The 18,709-nt window shown below is 49.7% G+C and overlaps 1 protein-coding gene across 6 annotated transcripts in view; it reads left to right on the top strand.

Moving 5' to 3' along the window:
- RERE (arginine-glutamic acid dipeptide repeats) overlaps positions 1-6,382 on the top strand; it is a 259,355-nt gene extending 252,973 nt beyond the window's left edge. For all 6 annotated transcript variants that reach the window (XM_064172264.1, XM_064172260.1, XM_064172263.1 and 3 more), the window contains 3 exons: positions 1,556-1,702; positions 1,900-2,080; positions 3,124-6,382. In XM_064172264.1, coding sequence (XP_064028334.1) covers positions 1,556-1,702; positions 1,900-2,080; positions 3,124-3,157 — 362 coding nt within the window. In that variant the 3' untranslated portion in view covers positions 3,158-6,382. The remainder of the gene's footprint in view (positions 1-1,555; positions 1,703-1,899; positions 2,081-3,123) is intronic.
- Positions 6,383-18,709: the final 12,327 nt, after the last annotated feature.

Genomic DNA, 18,709 nt, shown 5'->3' with positions numbered 1-18,709 from the left:
CATCTAACCTTATGGGCTGGCATCTTTCTGGCTGACAGTTTATTCTGATGTGTGGGACTTTTTTTTTCCCCCACAAACATATAGTCTCAAAAAGGAATCAGTGCCTTGCTAATTGCTAAAGTAAGCTACATGGTTACTCCAGTCTGGAGTCTGGAAGATGAGGCACTAAGAATGTTTCACATTTCCTGGTGGCAGAGTGGAGAGAGTGCAGTAAGCAGGCATCAGGTGCAGTAGATGTGAAGAGAGGGAAAAAAAAATGTCCAAGTAGTTGAAGTGCAGCTTCTGGTGCAGCTGGCTACAAGTGTAAGTGCAACAAAATGTAGCATCCTGTGCCTTGGAGCAGTGTGCATGGAGTGGAGCCTGGGATGCTTGCTCTGGGCACTTGGGAAGGAATTTGAGTGCTGCTGCAGAAGCCAGATTGTACTGCAAGGAGTCTGGTGAGAAGGAGGAGCAGGAGGTTGCAGTTAGCAGATGATGATGCTGAGTATCATCATTCTTCAGGCTGTCACTGTGGACTGCAGTTGAGACTGTATGAATTATAGACTGATTCAGTTTGGGGCAGGTCTGCACAGCCCACTGTTAGCAGAGGACATTTGTCATAGGTGGTGTCTGTGCAGGAGTCTGTGGGCAGGTAAGTCACCAGCTCTGCAGGTAAGTCTGGATGCTCCCCACGTAACTCACTCAGGGTGAGGGGGAATTGAAGCTTGAGGATGGCAGATTTAAACTGGGTATTAGGAAGAAATTCTTGACAGTGAGGATGGAGAGACAATGGAACAGACTGCCTAGGGAGGTCAAGGATGCCCCTTCCCTGGAGGTGTTCACGGCCAGGTTGGATGAGAACTTGAGCAACCTGAGCTAGTGCAAGGCAGGGGCTTGGAACTGGATAATCTTCAAGATCCCTTCCAACCCAAACCATTCTGTGACTGAAAAGCAGAGGCAGCATGTTCTGATTCTCAGTCCAGCTGGAGGCTGGTGCAGACAAAGCCAAGTCAGGTCATTAGCAGGTCTCTTACCTGTATTTGGAAAGTAATTGGGCTTTAATTTTGGGTGCCACTTTAAAACTGCTAAAGTGGCATCAGACAGCTTGGGACATCAGACAGCTTGTCTGCAGGTGTCCCTCTCCACACAGGGGCAATGGCATCTTTGGCAGACCCCTCGGTTCGCCAGCTTTTGGCCTGTCAAGTGGTATCAGTAAGGACACTTAAGTGCTTCTGTACTGAATGTCACTGATGATCCTCCAGTTCTGTGTGCTCAGGGCAAACTGGACAGTCTGGGGGATGTGTCCCCTGAACATTGGCCACCTTTGGAGGATTTCTTTCTCTTCTAGACATGGAAAGCACTGGGCTCTTGCTTTAGCAATTGAGGCTGTTTGGGTCAACAGATGTTACTTGAAGATAGAAAAGTGGTTTCAAATAGGATGGAGCTAAGCTGCTGAGAATTATATGTCAGTTTGGCCAAAAGCTGATCCAGCTCAAGTCTAACAGGGCTTTTGATCCCCCAGCAGTGAGTGATGCTTCCAAATGCAGGGATTTGATTTTCTTTCCTTCTTTTCAAGGTTCAGCAGGACCTGTTCACCCACTGGTGGATCCTCTAGCAGCTGGACCCCATTTGGCACGTTTTCCCTACCCACCTGGGACCATCCCCAACCCATTGCTAGGACAGCCACCTCATGAGCATGAAATGCTCCGACATCCAGTCTTTGGTGAGAGCTTTTTATGGGCTTTACAGCCTGTCACAGGAGGGAAGATTGTGGAGCTGAGCTGTAACTTGGGTGACAGCCAGAGGCTGGTGGGTTGGTTTGATTTTGTTATGACAACAAACAAAACAAAAACTTCACAGGACAAGTCTCTGCAGACCTTGTAGCAAACAAGCATCTAAAATTGGGCAACTCTCTCTTAGGTACTCCTTATCCACGGGATCTGCCTGGTGCCATTCCACCTCCTATGTCAGCAGCCCACCAGCTGCAGGCCATGCACGCCCAGTCAGCAGAGCTGCAGAGACTGGCAATGGAGCAGCAGTGGTTGCATGGGCATCCTCACATGCATGGTGGTCACCTACCAAGTCAGGAAGATTATTACAGGTGAGAGGTGCAATGAAAGCTTTTGGAGACACAGGGGTGCTACAGCTTCCTTCGTCTTTCTCCATGTTCCATCCTTTTTTCTTCTGGATTACTGCCTTGCTTGTGTGTGCAGAGTTACTGTCCTGAGGCAGTTATGGGAGGTGGTGAAGCTGTAGAAAGACCTCATTGGGTTCAGTGATAGGGCAGATGGGAAGCTAGGCCCAAGTTACTGGCACAGGATGTAGATCAGTTGAGGCTTACATTGCAGAATTACCTTTCATTGTGATAATCACTACAGCTGCTGCTCCCAAATCGCTTCTCTCCTCCTTGAGAACAGTGGAGGAGGGTGGGTAAAGCTCTATGAATAAGAGGAGAAACTCAATAAATCTTAAGAAATGAGTAAGGGCAGTGAGAAGCTGAGATGTGTGAAGAATACAGGTCCTGCATTACCAGCTGAGAGTGCCTGGATGAATCATGAGAGTTCCTTCTCTCCAGAATGCTGTATGGTGTTGATAGTAGAGCAGTTCTCCTCTGTGACACCAGCTTAGTTCCTGTTTGGCAGTGACTTTGGCTGTGTCAGCTAAGAAGAAAAAGCCACCAGCACCTAGCAGGAGTCGTCCCACATGTCTGGGTAGCAAGGATAGACAGGAAGCAGCATATCAAACACCTGCCTTGTGTTGCTCGGCTCTGATGTTTCAGTCCTGGCTTCTACTCTCCCGAATTGCCTGCTGGCCTGGTGCCGTGGGGGCAGCCAGCCTGTCTGAAGCTGACTGCCGTGTCTGCAGCTGCAGATAAAGCTGAAGCTTGATGAGCTGGCACCAGCGATCCTGCTCACATGTAAGGAGCACTTCAGTAGCAAAAAGGTCATCACTGCCTCCCACCGCAGACAGCCTTATCGCCGCTGCTACGGCGGCACTCGGTATTGTGCTGAGAGCTCACAAGCCCCGGCGCAACCTCTGATCCCTTCAGGGCAGCCGGGTGAAGTCAGCAGGAAGGCAGAGCCATCTCTGAAGTGCTGTGACACCTCCTTCCTCCTGCTAAAACGAGTTTTCTTTCTCTTGCAGTCGACTGAAGAAAGAAGGCGACAAACAGTTGTAATAACTTATTTATTTGCAATGCTGGCTGTGGGAAGCCCAGGCCTGGGGAAGCAGAGGAACATTTTTACACACAATAAGAGCTACAAAAGGAAAAAAAAAAAACCAAACAAAAAGAATATCTTATAAAGATTTCTTTATATATTTAAAGCAGAAACAACCACCCAACGAGTAGAGACTGATCAGCATAGTGTTCATTTGTAGAGAAGACTTCTCGAGACTGACCTGGGGCTCCCTGCATGACAACATATTCAGAAGCCTCTTGGAAATAACAGGACTGTGTGGAATATTCAGAGAACTTCCTGCAATCTTGGGGGGGGGAGATTTTTAGGGGGGCTGTTTTTTTTTTTTTCTTTCTTCCTTTCTCTCTTTCTTTTTTCTTTTGGTTTGGTTTGGTTTTTTTTTCAACTAGTTTGTTTTGAGTAGGTGCTAGAATCAGGTTCACAACACGAGTCACTGTGCGTGAAGAGACACTCAATGCATCTATAGCTGTTAAAAACCACCAGGATTGCAAGTAGGTGACATAACAAGCTCTGAATCCAAGTGCTCTAAGAAGAAGAAGAAGAAGAAAAATCTACTTTTATTTTAATACATTGTAGGAAAACTTCATACTTTTAAAGAGAGCTCAGTTCTGCAGCAGCATGGCTTTTTAAGTCTGTAAATAACTTTTGTTTTGGGAGGGGGTGGGGTGGATGGGGTTAGAGGGGGGGAAAAAAAAAACACAAAACAAAACAACAAAACTCCAGAAACATTTTCTCTTGATTTTCAGTAACATCACAACTTGTGAATTCCTACCTGGTTATTGACAGAAGACAGAGTTGATTTTTTAATAAAAATTTTTTAAAACTTAAAAAAAAAAAAAAAAAAAGACAAAAAAAAGACAAATATATATAATTATCCCTTTAATTAAAGGGTGTCAATAATTGCAAATGGGTTAAAGCTTGACATTTGGTTTGATATCAACAATAAGCATTAAAGGCAGTTGCAGGGATAATGTTGCAAATGACTGTTTCTGTTCTTGGTTGGGTTTGTTTTGTGGGGTTTCTTTTTATTTTGTTCTGTTGGTGTTCCATCTCTCTGTTCTGCAGCTGATTTCTGTTGAGTTGGGTTTCTCAGCAGCACAGATGTCCCTTGGAAATAGCTGACCTTTGTTTTGATGCCTGCTTCCAGGGTTCATTTTCAGTGTGGCCATAATACACTTCTTAACTTCTGACCTTTGGGAAACTGAAGCTAATGACATTGGGTTCAGACTTTATAGGCAAAAGTTCAAAGAAATAATCTGTCCTCCAAACCTCTTTGGGAAATGTTTCCTGGCTCAAACTAGCCCAGCCAGAATTTTGGATGCAGGTGCATAGTTTTGCTCTTTCTGTCCTCTTATGTTTGAATATGTTCTTAAGACAAGTGAAGTAGGCAACTCAGTTTGTGTTCTTAAAGTTGGTTTGTTGTTTTTTGCAAAGAGCAGCCTGTATTTCTTGGTTTTTGGTTCTGGTTTTGTAAGCAAAAATCTTTTTTGCAGTGTTCTGTATCTCAGGAACTTCAAACTGCTGTGGGATGAACCTGACATCCGGACAGTAGCTTTCACTGACTCCTAACACAGCAGGTCCACGCAGAATAACTCCTGTTGGCTTGTTCCCATGTGGATGGTAAAAGGAGAGGAACACACAGAAGGCCAGTGAGCATCATTTTGGAGGCATCTCTGCTTACTGTCTAGGCAGAATCGTTTTCTTTCCCCACCATGGGCTTTATTTGCCAGAGCAGAAGGTGATGCAGCCAATGGACATCTGAATCTGCTGGCTATTCTTTCTGCTGGTGCATAACTTCCCCCCTACCTCCATTCTCTCTCTTAACTCAGGAGTGCACTCTCTGTGCTGTTGTAGACTGTCAAGTGTGATGCTGGTGTCCTAAGGACTGTCCTGAGCCATGGTTGATGAACTAGCAGTAGTTAAGGATCTCTCCGATGGCTTGCACAGTGCTTTATCCACCTGGATCTCAAACCAGCATCACTGCCCAAAGGTGGGCAGTTAGCAGCATCAGTGTAGTAATTAACAGGCAGTGAGCTATTTTAGGTCCAAGAGTGCATAGGAGACATGGGAGGACTGTTTCAGCTGGTGTTGATCTTCCTCTTTTCTGCCCTCCATGCCAGATTTCTCCATGCTGAAGAGCTGCAGCAGTGTTGAATCCATTCCATCTGCTCTGTGTGAAGGTGGCAGGAAGAACAGCTAGGCTTGGAAGCCATGAGGTCAGTCTAGAGTTCAAGGATGGTGAAGTCTTCTTTAGTCAGTAGAAACACATCACTGAGAAGAAAACCATTTCCCCTGATCACTGCAGACAGCCTAAAGGCTGCCCTGAAGAGTCCTAAAGGCTGTCTGCAGTGTCAGGGGCAATGGTTTTCTTCTCAGCCATTTTTTGCTAGCAGTGGAGTAGCTCCTAACAGCAGTGCTGCCTCAGCAGAGAGAGTGCCTCAGTTTTCTTTTAATTCATTTAGGCACATTTCACTGACACCTGAAATGGAGGAGTTTGGGGGAGTTCAGCCACTTCTGATCCTTTGTTATTTTTAGCTATAGTTTGTCTTAAGGAAAAAAAAAAGCCACCTAATTGCCTCCCGTGGCCCTCTCTCTCTTTGTACTTTTAGTTCAAATCTGCTGTTCAAAAGCTATTCATTGGTCTCTTTTTTTGTTTCCCTTTCCCATTTCCCCTCTCAGAGAAGCATTTATGGGAGGTTTCTCTCCACATCCTTCAGCAAACAAGCACTGAACCTCTTCCATTTTAACCATTCAACTACGCAGTACTTTCCGAAGCCATCCTGGCGTTCGCTGCCCTGTTAAAACAACTCAGAAATTCTGATTGCTTTGAGTTTGGGTTTTTTTTTTTCCTTTCAGATTTTCTTTTTTCCTCTTGAAAAAAAAAAAAATCTCATTTTTCTTTTTGTTTTGTTTTTGTTTTTGTTTTATCTTGCTTTAATGTTTTTTTGCACCCTCTCTCTTGTTCTCTATGTCGTCATGGTTGAGCTTGTTTCACTGCACCGTTGGAAGCAGAGTGTACATTCTGACTGCTTACATTTATATATATCTTGAAGCTTAATGTATATATGAGTAGTTTGCCATGGGATAACACAGTGTAAACAGAGTTAGAAACCCAGAAATCGTGACTTCTGTGTTCTCTCCATTTGAGTATTTTGTAATTTTTTTGAACTATTTGTGGACATAAATAAAAACCAAGCTACACTACAGCAGCCAGGTTTTGCCTGCAAGCAGAACGTGTCTCTTGATTGTTGTTAGTGGGAAAAGAGGTGGTTTTCCCCTGGGGTGAGAAGGGATGGCTGTGGTGGCAGTTTCAAAGCTGGCTTGGCTTTGTTTCTGCCTTGAGTTTAATACACAGCATGCAAAATGCTTAACATCACGTCTGGATGTCAGCTGCTTCTCAGCCTCTTTTCCCATCTTTACAGCTTGACATGAAATTCTTTACCAGTCAGGATGGGAAGACACTGGAACAGGTTGCCCAGGGAGGTTGTGGAGCACAGAATCACCCAATGTGATCTTTGATCACATTGGGTGATTCTGTGCTCCACAACCTCCCTGGAGATGTACAAGGCCAGGTTGGATCATTGATCACATTGGGTGATTCTGTGCTCCACAACCTCCCTGGAGGTGTTTAAGGCCAGGTTGGATCTTTGATCACATTGGGTGATTCTGTGCTCCACAACCTCCCTGGAGGTGTTCAAGGCCAGGTTGGATGAGGCCTTGATCAGCCTGTTCTAGTGGGAGGTGTCCTTGCCTGTGGCAGGGGTTTGGAACGGGAGGATCTTTAAGGTCCCTTCCAACCCAAACCATTCTGTGACTCTGAAAAGCAGAGGCAGCATGTTCTGATTCTCAGTCTAGCTAGAGGCTGGTGCAGACAAAGCCAAGGCAGTTCATTAGCAGATCTCTTAACCCTTGGCTTTAATTTTGGGTGCCAATTTGGGGGTCTTTAGTGTCTCCATGTAGTTCCTGCTCCAGAGTAATTCCATAGGTGAGTGAGGCCCTAACCTGTAAATCTATGGGACTAGATGATCTTTGAGGTTCCTTTGGCTCCAGACCATTTAATATGTGTCCACTAGAAGAGATAGAATCATAGGGACCTTAAAGAATGGTTTGAGTTGGAAGGGACCTCGAAGATCATCCAGTTCCAAGTCCTCCGCCATGGGTAGGGACACCTCCCACTGGCCCAGGTTGCTCAAAAGCCTCATCCAACCTGGCCTTGATATTCTGCCTCCCTGAGGCACTTTCATGCTCTGGGGCCATACTCTGCAGAACCTGGGGCATGTTTTTCCATAAGTTAAGCAGCCCAGTTGGCAAGAGTGAACATGTGAGGATGTTTTGGCTGTCAGGGCCTCAGGGACTTTCTCTCTGCAGTGGTAGTTATTGGATTTACAGATAAATAATATTAACAGATACATAATCAGTGGCTGTAAGTGATGCACAGATGAGCTACAGCCACTGATCTGCCTGAGCAGCAGGCCAGTAGTTAAAATACAGGTTGTGCATAAGCTCTTGTGTCTGCAAAGAAAGAAGAGAACTTCTAAACCAGGGAAGGCAATTCCCTGAGTTTCAAGAAGAGCAGAGGCTGCACACCATCACCTCCTTTTAAATTGGCTGAACTCAAGGTGTTCAGAAGACCTGCAAGAGAGAATGAGGCCTGATGACTGCTGAAGTGTAAGCCTGAAACTAGAGACAGTTCACTGTGCCCTGGGAGCAGAGTTTCTCATGCATCTTATTTTCTAGGAGATGTAGTGGAGTTGTCTTGCAGACAGCTGATAGAGAGCTGGCAAGAGATGCATTCCAAAAGGATGGTGACTGCAGAGAGGGAGCTGCACAGTAACGTTTTGTCTGTTCATTGTCTGCTGAAAAGGTAAAATCTGCTTTCAAGCTGCATCAAGTTCCATGTTTGTGTATGTTTGCAGTGGCTCTCTGTCCTCCATCTGTCAGGGATTTGGATGTGTTTGTGTGAGCTGCCCGTTTGGGTGTTCTCATTGTGTGGCTGGCCTGAAATCGTGCCAGGGGAGGTTTAGGTTGGATATTAGGGACAACTTCTTTCCTGCAAGAGTGGACAGGCATTGGAACAGGCTGCCCGGGGAGGAGGTGGTGGAGTCAGCATCGCCGGAGGTTTGCTGGACACTTGTGGACGTGGCACTTTGCAACATGGTGTAATGGCCATGGGGGTCTTAGGTTGGAGTCCCTGACCTTAGGTCTCTTCCAGCCCCAGACCACTCTGTGATTCTATATGTACACTTCTTGATAATCAGCATCTCCAAAGCCCTGGGAGCTGTTGTGGTGCCACAGAGGGGTGGTAAGGATCTCCAGAATAACTTATCCTTAATCTGGTTCTGCTTTGGTTTTGGCCTGTGATCTGTCAGAGGAAATGAAGTGTTTTGACTCCAGTTCAAGTGAATTAGTGCTCCGAGTGCTCTGCTCTTTGAGTGTACTCGAAGCAGGCTGAGAAGCATTCATGGCACATTGCTTGGGGCTTTGGAGCTGCAGGTTCGAAGAGGCTGCTCCCTTCGCACCCCGTGGCATTTCCTGAGGGCAGGGGCAGTGCTTGTCTGCTGGAGGTGGCTTCTGAAAGTGATTTTTCTGAGGGTGGCTTGAACATGTGCTACCTATCAGTTTGTACTGGGTGGTTTGGGGGGGTTGATTCATAGCTGCATTGGATGGAACTAAAGCTTAAAGACCATCAGGAGAGATGTTGCAGTACTGGAAGGTGTCCACAAGAGGGCGACAAAGCTGTGAGGGGCCTGGAGCAGAGCCCTGTGAGGAGAGGCTGAGGGAGCTGGGGGGGTGCAGCCTGCAGCAGAGGAGGCTCAGGGCAGAGCTCATTGCTGCCTGCAGCTGCCTGCAGGGAGGCTGTAGGCAGGTGGGGTTGGGCTCTGCTGCCGAACAAGGGGACGCAGCCTCAAGCTGTGTAGGTCTAGGCTGGATGTTAGGAGGAAGTTGTTGGCAGAGAGAGAGATTGGCACTGGAATGGGCTGCCCAGGGAGGTGGTGCAGTCGCCGTAATCTAGTTTCAACCCCCTCCCCTAGCTGGATTACTGTGTCTAGTTCTGGTGCTCCCAGCATAAAAGGAACACGAAGCTGCTGGAGCAGGTGCAGAGAAGGGCCGCAGAGATGACCTGAGCGCTGGAGAGCCTCTGACAGGTCAGAGTTGGAGCTGCTCGGCCGGGAGGGGAGAAGGCTGCAGGGAGACCTTAGAGCAGCCTTCCGGCACCTGGAGGGGGCTACCGGAGAGCTGGGGAGGGGCTTCAGACAGGGGCTGGGCGTGACAGGGTGGGAGGGAGTGGACTGGAGCTGCAGGGGAGCAGGTTCGGGCTGGCGGCGCCGGTGAGGGCGGTGAGAGCCCGGAGCAGGCTGCCCGGGGGCCGCGGGGGCCTCTCCCTGCCGGTGTGCGCAGAGCCGGCCTGGGCCGAGCCTGCCCTCCCTTCGCGGCTGCGGCTTCTCGGCCGCCAGGCTTGAGGTGGTGAATCCTGTGGGAGCAAGGCTGCAGAGGGCTTTTATTGGTGCACACATGGGCAGTGTTGTTCTGCCGCAGTGCTAAGGGCGCCTGGGAAGGCCAGCTAGGGCAGGGCTCGTCCTGGGTAACAGCGGCAGCAGGCCTCGGTCCTCCCCCGGCCACGGCAGCTGGGGGCATTGCTCGGGGCTGGGGCTCGGTGACCTGCAGGGGGAGCCTTGGCCCCTGCTGTGGCGCAGGAGGTGCTGCGGGGGGGAGCCTTGGCCCCTGCTGTGGCGCAGGAGGTGCTGCAGGAGGAGCCTTGGCCCCTGCTGTGGCGCAGGAGGTGCTGCAGGAGGAGCCTTGGCCCCTGCTGTGGCGCAGGAGGTGCTGCAGGAGGAGCCTTGGCCCCTGCTGTGGCGCAGGAGGTGCTGCAGGAGGAGCCTTGGCCCCTGCTGTGGCGCAGGAGGTGCTGCGGGGATCCCGCGGGGTGCAGGGGGAGCCTTGGCCCCTGCTGTGGCGCAGGAGGGGCTGCAGGGATCCCGCGGGGTGCAGGGGGAGCCTTGGCCCCTGCTGTTGCGCAGGAGGCGCTGCAGGGATCCCGCGGGCTGTGCAGTGTGGCGGCCTGCAGGGAAGAGCCTTTCTCCTCCTGTGCTGGGGAAAAGGGAGACAGAAGGCGGCCAGAGGGAGTCCCTCAGCCCGTGCAGCGTGGAGGGCTACAGGTAAGAGCCTTTCTCCTTGTTTGGTGAGAAAAGGGTGACAGAAGAACGCCGGGGGGGGAGTGGTGCAGCATTGCTTTCTGCACGGGAGCAGCCCGTGCCTGCTTCCCTGTGGGGGAGGCCCAGGCCTGCTGGTTCGCCATCCCTTGGCCCTTCCTGGCAGTGTTCCTGACCCAGAGGGAGCCAGCTGCTCCTCTGCCCCTCCTGGTGTTGTCCCTTAGTTCCCAAAGGAACTCCTTTGGTCCCTTGGCAGCCCTTGTTCTGCTCGGTTGGTCCATGGTGCTGTCACAGCTGTTCCTGCCTGTGTCCCAGATGCTTTTCCTCCCTTGCTCTCCTGTGTGACAGGTAAGCTTGAGAATGCCTTGCTGGTGTTTCTGGGCAGGCTTTTCCCAGAGGAGTTTCTCACCCTAAGTGTATCAGACTCAAATGTCCAGTGTTGGAGGGCAGAGCCCTTTGTGTGCCCTGCATGTACAGGTCACCCTTTGCAAGCTGCTGTTGTGCTTCATTCCTCCTTTTGCATTAATGCAAGGTAATTAAACCTGACTTTTGTTCTTTCTCATGGTGTTGACTTAGCAAAAACAGGAGGAAAAAGATAAAAAACAACAAAATGCAAAGCACAGATGCCCAAGTGGGTGATTTAGCCAGGCTGGATTTTTTTCTTCCCAAAGGCTTCTCTTTGTGGAAGTGGTAACTTGGCCCCTGCAAATTCACCTTCTTCTCTCTCTCTCTGTATAGGCATTTTATTTATATACACAGACACATATATATATATATATATAGGTAAAATGCACTTCCCTACCTTGTTCCTGATCCCCAGCCTCTTTCCCACTCCCTAAATAAAGGCATCTGACCCCAAAAAAAATCCCTTTTATCTGCATAAACTGTCGGATACTTTGCAAAAGGTAGTTCTAAAACTGTTCACCTGACAGACATGCCAGTGAATGCAGCACAGGCTCCTGTCACCACACACCTTCCTGGGTCTCCTAAGTGAGAGGAATTAAGTTTTCCTAATAAACAGCATTCCAATCCACTGTCTGGTTGGATGAGTAATGGGAAGGGTTAGGCTTAACCTTGCATTCCTACTGTAGAATCAGTCATGGCTGGAAGGGACCACAAGGATCATCTAGTTCCAACCCCCCTGCCATGGGCAGGGACACCCTACCCTAGATCAGGCTGCCCACAGCCTCATCCAGCCTGGCCATAAACACCTCCAGGGGCAGGACATTCCTCTGCAGAAGGTAGAAAAGGCACAGTCAAAAAGTGCTGCCAAGCCCCACCAAAGGAAGATTCTGTGAACTGCCTGAGGAGAGGAAATGCAGTGTCATAGAATCAGTCAGGCTTGGAAGGCACCACAAGGATCATCTAGTTCCAGTCCCCCTGCCATGGGTAGGGACACCTCACACTAGGTCAGGCTGTCCAGAGCCTCATCCAGCCTGGCCTTAAACACCTCCAGGGATGGGGACTTCCACCCAGAACTGAAACGGTTTGTAAAATGCTAGGGTTGACACAGGGCCGTTGTGAAGTGTCTCACTGGTTGTAATAAACCAGCATTTAATTAACCATTCCATCATGTGCTGACGTGCAGGGACCCTCCAGGTGAGGGCAGGCTGTCAGGAAGGTTTCTGCAGCTGCCTCAGCATCTGGGAGAGCCTTGTCTGCAATTGTCTGGGTTGTAACTTGTTCTGAGTTGACCTCACATAGGGAATCTGAGCAGAGGCTTCAGTCCCTGGGGTGGCAGGGAGCTGTGAGCACTAATTCATTCAAATGACAATACTTAAATAATCCCCTGGCTGCATCCTGTCTCAGAATCTCTTTTGCTTTGAAACTATTAATGAGGGGGTTTTGAGCTTCTTGCCCCCTTTTAATCTGCTTTTTTTTGGCTCAACAAAAGAATGTGCTGGGCCTAGAGGGTTTGTAATCTGTCCTCCTTTATCCATCAAAGCCTGGTCTGTGCTGAGTTGTTTGGTATGTGTGTGGATTTGTGAGGTGGAAATACTGAGCTTGTCTTCCCAGTTATCCCTTGATTGCAGGGTATTTATTCCTTTGCAGCAGATGAACACCATTTTATTGTTAGAATTGCATCTGTTGCTTTCACTCCTGTAACACTGGAACAGGCTGCCCAGGGAGGTTGTGGCTGCTCCCTGCCTGGAGATGTTCAAAGCCAGCTTGGATGAGGCCTTGAGCAAGCTTAGGCTAGTAGGAAGTGTCCCTGCCTATGGCAGAGGGTTGGAATTGGATGATCTTTAGGGTCCCTTCTAACCTAAACCATTCTATGAATCACTGAATAACAGAATCAATCAAGTTGGAAAAGACCTTCAGGATCAAGTCCAATCTATCCCCCAAAACTATTGTGCACTGCTGAAACAAGGACAAATGTCTAACCCATTCAGGCCTTTCAACAACAGCAGCCAAAAGCACAGGGCAATTGCTGCTCAGTGACATGTCTCTGGTGGCTGGGGACATGGATGCCAAGGGTAGGGAAAATCCTTGTCAGACCTGTGCTCACTGGAGAGAAGGCAACACTGAAATAGGTACCTTTGCAAAGCACTTGCAGTCTGTCAGTGCTGAAGCAATGTAGCATGCATCTCATTTGTCTGATGTCTTGAACACTTAGAGTGTAATGAAGTGAGGAAGGGCTGGAGGGAAAGCCTGCATGGTGTAAAGCTGGGGTGGTACCAGAGCCTTGCACAGCAGCACTCAACCTGCTCCGTGGTCAGTGTGTTTGGGATGATAGAAACCTCTGGGACTGTTGAGTGCTCCCAAAGCAGGGCCTCTGAACAGGAAGCTGTGGTTTCCAGAGAAAAGCTTTTTGCTGTTTCTCCCTGGTCACAGACTCAGAATGGTAGGGCTTGGAAGTGACCTCTGAAGATCCAGTCCAACCACCCTGCCAAAGCAGGATAACACAGGGACACCTCCAGGTGGGTCTTGAAAGTCTCCAGAGGAGACTCCAAAACCTCTCTGGGCAGCCTGCTCCAGGGCTCAGCACCCTCACAATAAAGAAGTTTCTCCTCCTGTCAAGGCAGAACTTCCTGGGTTCCAGTCAGTGTCCATTGGCCCTTGTCCCACCATTGAAAAGAGACTGGGCCCTGGACACCCACCCTTGGGCTACTTGTAAGCATTGATGAGTTCTTCTCTCAGCCTTCTCCTCTCCAGGTTTCTCAGTCTCTCCTCATAAGAGAAATGTTCTCTTTCCCTAATCATCCTCATGGCCTCCACTGGACTCTCCCTAGCAGTTCCCCATCTCTTTTGAACTGGGGAGCCCAGAACTGGACCCAGTACTCCAGATGAGGCCTCACTAGGGCAGAGCAGAGAACCTCTCTCAACCTCCTGATGCAATAGTGCCACTCTCCTCTCACCTGTTGGCATTGCCTTGCTCCAGATTGTGACTCCAGACTACAAAGTGCTTGCAGTGGGACTGTAGAAATATTTTTCTTCCTGTTTCTTTCTTTTTTATTTAAAACAAAGCTCCTTGCCTTCACTAATTCCTCCTGGAGACAATACCTGCAGCCAGCAACTGCTGGGAGGTGCTGTGACAGAAATGCCTTCATCTAAATGTAAATGTTGCTTCCCTGCCTCAGGCTGCCTTTAAGAGGCTTTTTTTCTGTTGGAAGCAGCTACAAAGTAATGGTCACAATCAATTTATTCGTGTCGATAAAAGGTCTTTTGTATGCCTATTTGGAATGTATGGTTCTGGGGTGATAGGACCACGCTTGGTTTTTAGGCTGGTGTGTCAGATGGAATAAGAAAGGATTAAAGGAGAGGGAAAAGAAATTGTGTGTGTAAGGCTTGTGCCGGTGGGTTCTTGAGTGCAAAGGGTGGAAAAATGAAGGTGCTTTAGTAGTGGGACAGAACTCCCCTGGTGCTCCTCCCCGTGCCTCTGGGACACTCTCTTCTGACTTGGCTTGGCTGTTGAGTTCAGTTCAGAGGCCCTGAGAAAGACAGAAGGAAAGACTGGGGTTGGACTTGGTCTTCAAGAGGTCCCTTCCAACCCCTACCATTGAGTTTCGGTGAGTTTGAGTCACTTCAGGGGAGCAACATCTACTTGTAGCCAGCCACCCTGGGCAATGTCAGCGTGAGATGCTCTTATTGTGCCCCCTCCTGTCTGTTTAAAAGGGAAAGCAGGTCAGAAGGTGCCACACCGAAGTGCAAACGAGAACTTCTTGTCTATTTCATACTCCACATCTCTGTGCCTCCTGCCCAGCACCGCCTGTGAGTGCCTCCTATGCTTCATTTTCTTCTGCTTGGGCTTCAGTCTGAGGCAGCCTCACTGTGTACTCCTAACACTGAGAGGCAAATAGACACAGGCAGCTTAACTCTGCCAGTGCACCTCAGGGATCCTCCCTGCAACTTCAGGCTCTCCTTTCTCTCAAGCAGCATTTTGGTATTCGTGACAGGTTACTTATGGCCCAGTGCATGACTTATGTGTCCCACCAGGCTGGGGGTGATGGTTCAGCCATCCTGTCCTGGTGCTCTTTGGCTCTGCCACAGATCCCAGTGCTGTTCTGCTGGTGCCTTGGTTTCCCTGTGCATGAAACAGAGGTGAAGAGACTGAGCTGTCCTAAATTGGGGATGTTTTTTTTCACAACAGCTTTGATCAGATGGATTTCTGCTATTTGTGTTTGTGCAGCTGAGAGGAAAAAGAACTTGGTGCTCGTGGATGGTTTTGAGACCTTGACTCTGAATAGCTACAGAATTAATGACTGCAGTCACAGGGTTTCGGCTGTGGTTTGAACCTGGCTTGCTGGGGTTACTTCCACCTTCTGTTCTGCTAATAAGGTACTGTAGTTAACATGGTGTGGATCTGGCTCCTAATGCTCTGGAGCTGGAGCTTTGGAGGAGGCAGTGAGGTAATGCTTCAGTCTGCGGTGCTGCTGGTTGGGGCAGCAGCATCGGAAGCGGTCAGTCATGAGCAGGGGTCACACCACCAGCAAGGAGGAGTTCAGCTGAATTTCTTTGGAGTTGGATGAGTGCAGTGCTTGGAATGTTCTGCTTAACTGTGTCACCTCTGTGCTTGTTGGCTCAGTGTCTGCCATTCTGGGTAGTCCTGTTTGCTCTGAGGTTGTGGGACCACTACAGAGGATGAGCTGAGCCTTTGCTTAGGGAAGATCTTGCACTTATATTGTTACTTCTAAGCTTTTGTGAAGGAGATCTCTCTTCAGATAGAGGCCTTTCTCTTGCTGGCTGGGGAGTGCTGACTTTCAGGCATCTCTGCTCTGTCCTCACACTCTAGGTATGTGGCTGCTGCTTTTCTTGTCTCCAGTCTCACACCACCATGCAATGTCCTGCATTATTTCTGCATGTGCCATTCTGAGTTCTGAGTCAAGAAGAGCAGACACACAGATCATGGGGGACTGGACTGTTTGTGGCTGGGCCCCTAGGGCCCTTGTCTGACTGATTTTTATTTACAAGACTGCAAAAAGGAGAGCATGGGCAGTTGGCTGCTGGCCCTGGCATGAGCTCCTGTGCCCAGCTGGGCTGCAGGGACTTGGCAAAGCTGCCTTTATGATGCCTGCTGGTTACCGGAGGGCTGGGGCGGGGTGACTCCGGCAGAGGCTGAAGAGAAAGGACAGTGGCATGAGGAGACAATGCCTGAAGGAAGAGCAAGGGGTGTGTGAACTAAACAACTATCCCAGCTTCAGCCCTCAGTCTGGTTTGATGGCTTCCTGCAGCACTTGGTTCCTGTGTTTCACGCAGGTCCTTCCTGTCCAGATAAGCGTGAGGCAGCTCCCTCCTTCCTTCCAGGACATACCTCCTCAGGATGCTGCTTGGGCTCGCTGGGGGCTGGGGCCAGGCTGCAGGTGGTCAGCGGCGCTCAGGCTCGGCCGGGGCTGCCCTGGCAGCTCCTGGGTGCCGTTGCAGTTTTCGCCACCAGATGGCAGCAGATGCTCGGAGAAAAGGAGCTCAACCCTCAGCCAGAGCATCTCCTGCAAGCCTTGAGGAACAAACAAGTCACCGCCCAGTCACCTGGACCGAAGGCATGGCCAGAAAGCAAGGCTCCCGCAGCCCTGGAAGCTCGCCCTGCCTTAGAGCCAGGGAGAAGAAGCCTGTGAGATCCGGGCCGGCCTGCTCCCACCCAGGGCTGCAAGCCCGTGGCTGTCTTTGGGGTTGGTTTGTTTTGCAAACCCGAATTTGTTGCTAAAACTTTCCATCTGCTTCCTCTTGTTTCATCCTAGAGGCTCTGCACTGTGCACCCTTGGGCTTTATCATGGTTGCAGTCCTCTTTTGCTGTGCTTGTTCCGCATTAGGGGCCGGGAGACACAGACCCTTTAATGAGTTGCTCTCTGTGTGAGCACATTTATATCCTGGGGGAATGCAGTCTGGGAATGCCTGTCTGGACTCCTGACCAGCTGTGTGGCCCTGTGCAAGTCGCAGAGCCTCCTGGTGCCGTGGTTTTCCTCCCTGCAAGTAATGTCTTTGATGCCCTTGTATGGGAACAGGGATATAAACACAAAGCAGCTGCCCTGAGACTATTTGTTTCTCTTAGATGGCCTCAACTCCAGGCTCACTCTTAGACTTGAAAAACACACAAGCCATGCAATAATGTTTAACGTAACAATCCCAGCTAACAACAGCTCTCTTCTTCCACACCGTTCAGCAGCTGGGTGGCAGCAGATGGGGTTTCCTTCTAGACTCTTTGGCTTTCTTGGTTTGACTGTTCCAGCCTCCTGAGAGCCAGCGTTTGTCTGGAGGCCATGCCAGCCTGCCTGTCAGCTCCTGCTGGGGATGGGTGTCATCTATCAAGCAGATGTGCTGCAGTGATCAATGGCTGCTGTCACTCACTGTTGGTCTGGTAAGGACTGGTCTGTGTTGTATTGGCACTGGGTGCTTTACATAAAGTGCTTCTGACCTTATTGATCAGTCCTGTTTTCTGCCTGTGGCCCTCGTGTGTCGAGAGGGGACTCACCTCCTGATGAAACAGGGAGTTTGCTTGTCTGACAGCTCCCCTTGCAGCAGCTGCTCAGCTCCTGGTGGCACAGCTCTAAGGTGCTTGTGAAGTTTGACCAGCACTGCTGTGTGCAGACAGTGTTCAAGCACAGCTTCAACCTGTTAGCACCTGCAAATGTAGAGCCAGGGCCCTTTGCTGCCCAGGCTGTGTTTGTGGCAGCCCAGACCCATGTGCTGCCCATTCCCTGACAGTCTGCAGGGTCAGGAAGTGCCGCAGGAGGTCAGAGGAGCTGGGTAGGAAATGCAGACAAAGTGAAGGCATAGGATGTGGGGCAGCAATGTGTGGGGGCAGTGGGATAACGTGGCAGACAGGCAGCCAGTGTTCCATGGGATGCAGAGGCTTCCTTGGGGCAGGCAAGGCTTCTACCTGGCAAATACTCTGTCTGAAAACTCAGCTTTAAAAGAGAATGACAGTAGGTGCCCATTCTAGACAGTTCCTGCCATCACCCCCCCCATTACTTCCCCACCCCTAAACCTGAGTGTTGCAGACATGCCCTAGAAGTGGCTCCTCCTTGAGGGTCGAAGTTGGGTTAAGATTGAGTGGAATAAAAGGGGTTCAGGAGTCGACTCTCTGCAGCTCTGGAGTCTGCTGTAGTGTGAGCCATACTGCTCCAAACCATGTCATGGTCAAAAATACCCAAGGATGTGACTTGGTCACAGACACCAAGCACCTTCATGGGACGTTTCACCCCAAATCACAAACTGGGGTCTTTGCTGGCTACTCTCTGGGCAGAGTTGGTGCCAGTTCAGGCTGCCCATAGCAGCCACATTCCCTGATACCTGCGTGTCCATGCATGAAATGTGCTTTGTGCAACTCTTCTTTGGTCTGTTGAGGTTATTAAGAGATTGTGGCTAGCTGATGATATCTAAGAATTCTTTCAAGTGAATTAATTAAGGTAGTAATTAGCTATGTTAAACAATAGATCTAATCAGTGATGTCAGGCAAGCTCTTGGGGCAGCAGTTGTGCCTTGCCTGGATTAAGAATCCCAGCAGCATTTTGACAGTGCTACAGAAAACAATTTGGGAGGGTAAAGGAGCTCAGAGGGACTAAGAGTGTTGCTGGAAGTCTCTGGGAGAGGCAGAGGGAACTAAGGGCAGGGCCCTGACTCCTGCCTCCTTCAGGGCTCTGTGTTTATGTATGAACATGTAGCTTATGTATGCATAGATGTGCTGGGTTTGTGTGTGTAGCTCTGCCTGTCCCTGCAGATAGGCCAGCAAAGTGTCCACCTGTGGATTCCAAGCCCTGAAAGGCCTTTTCTCTTTGTCTCAGGTTGTTCTGGTCCTGCCTCTCAGCTTAACAGGCTGTCTGATCTTGGCTTTTCCAAGGAAAGCAGGCTCTCTCTTTCCCCAGGTGTGGAAGTGCTGCTGCAGCCTTCTTGGCACCTTTTCTGAAGACCAGGGCACTGACCCTTGCTAACAGTGTCACAAAGGGG

Source organism: Pogoniulus pusillus, chromosome 36 (assembly GCF_015220805.1).
Source record: "Pogoniulus pusillus isolate bPogPus1 chromosome 36, bPogPus1.pri, whole genome shotgun sequence".
NCBI lineage: Eukaryota > Metazoa > Chordata > Aves > Piciformes > Lybiidae > Pogoniulus > Pogoniulus pusillus.
Note: the sequence above shows the minus strand (reverse complement) of the source record. Positions and strands in the feature narration are given on the sequence as shown.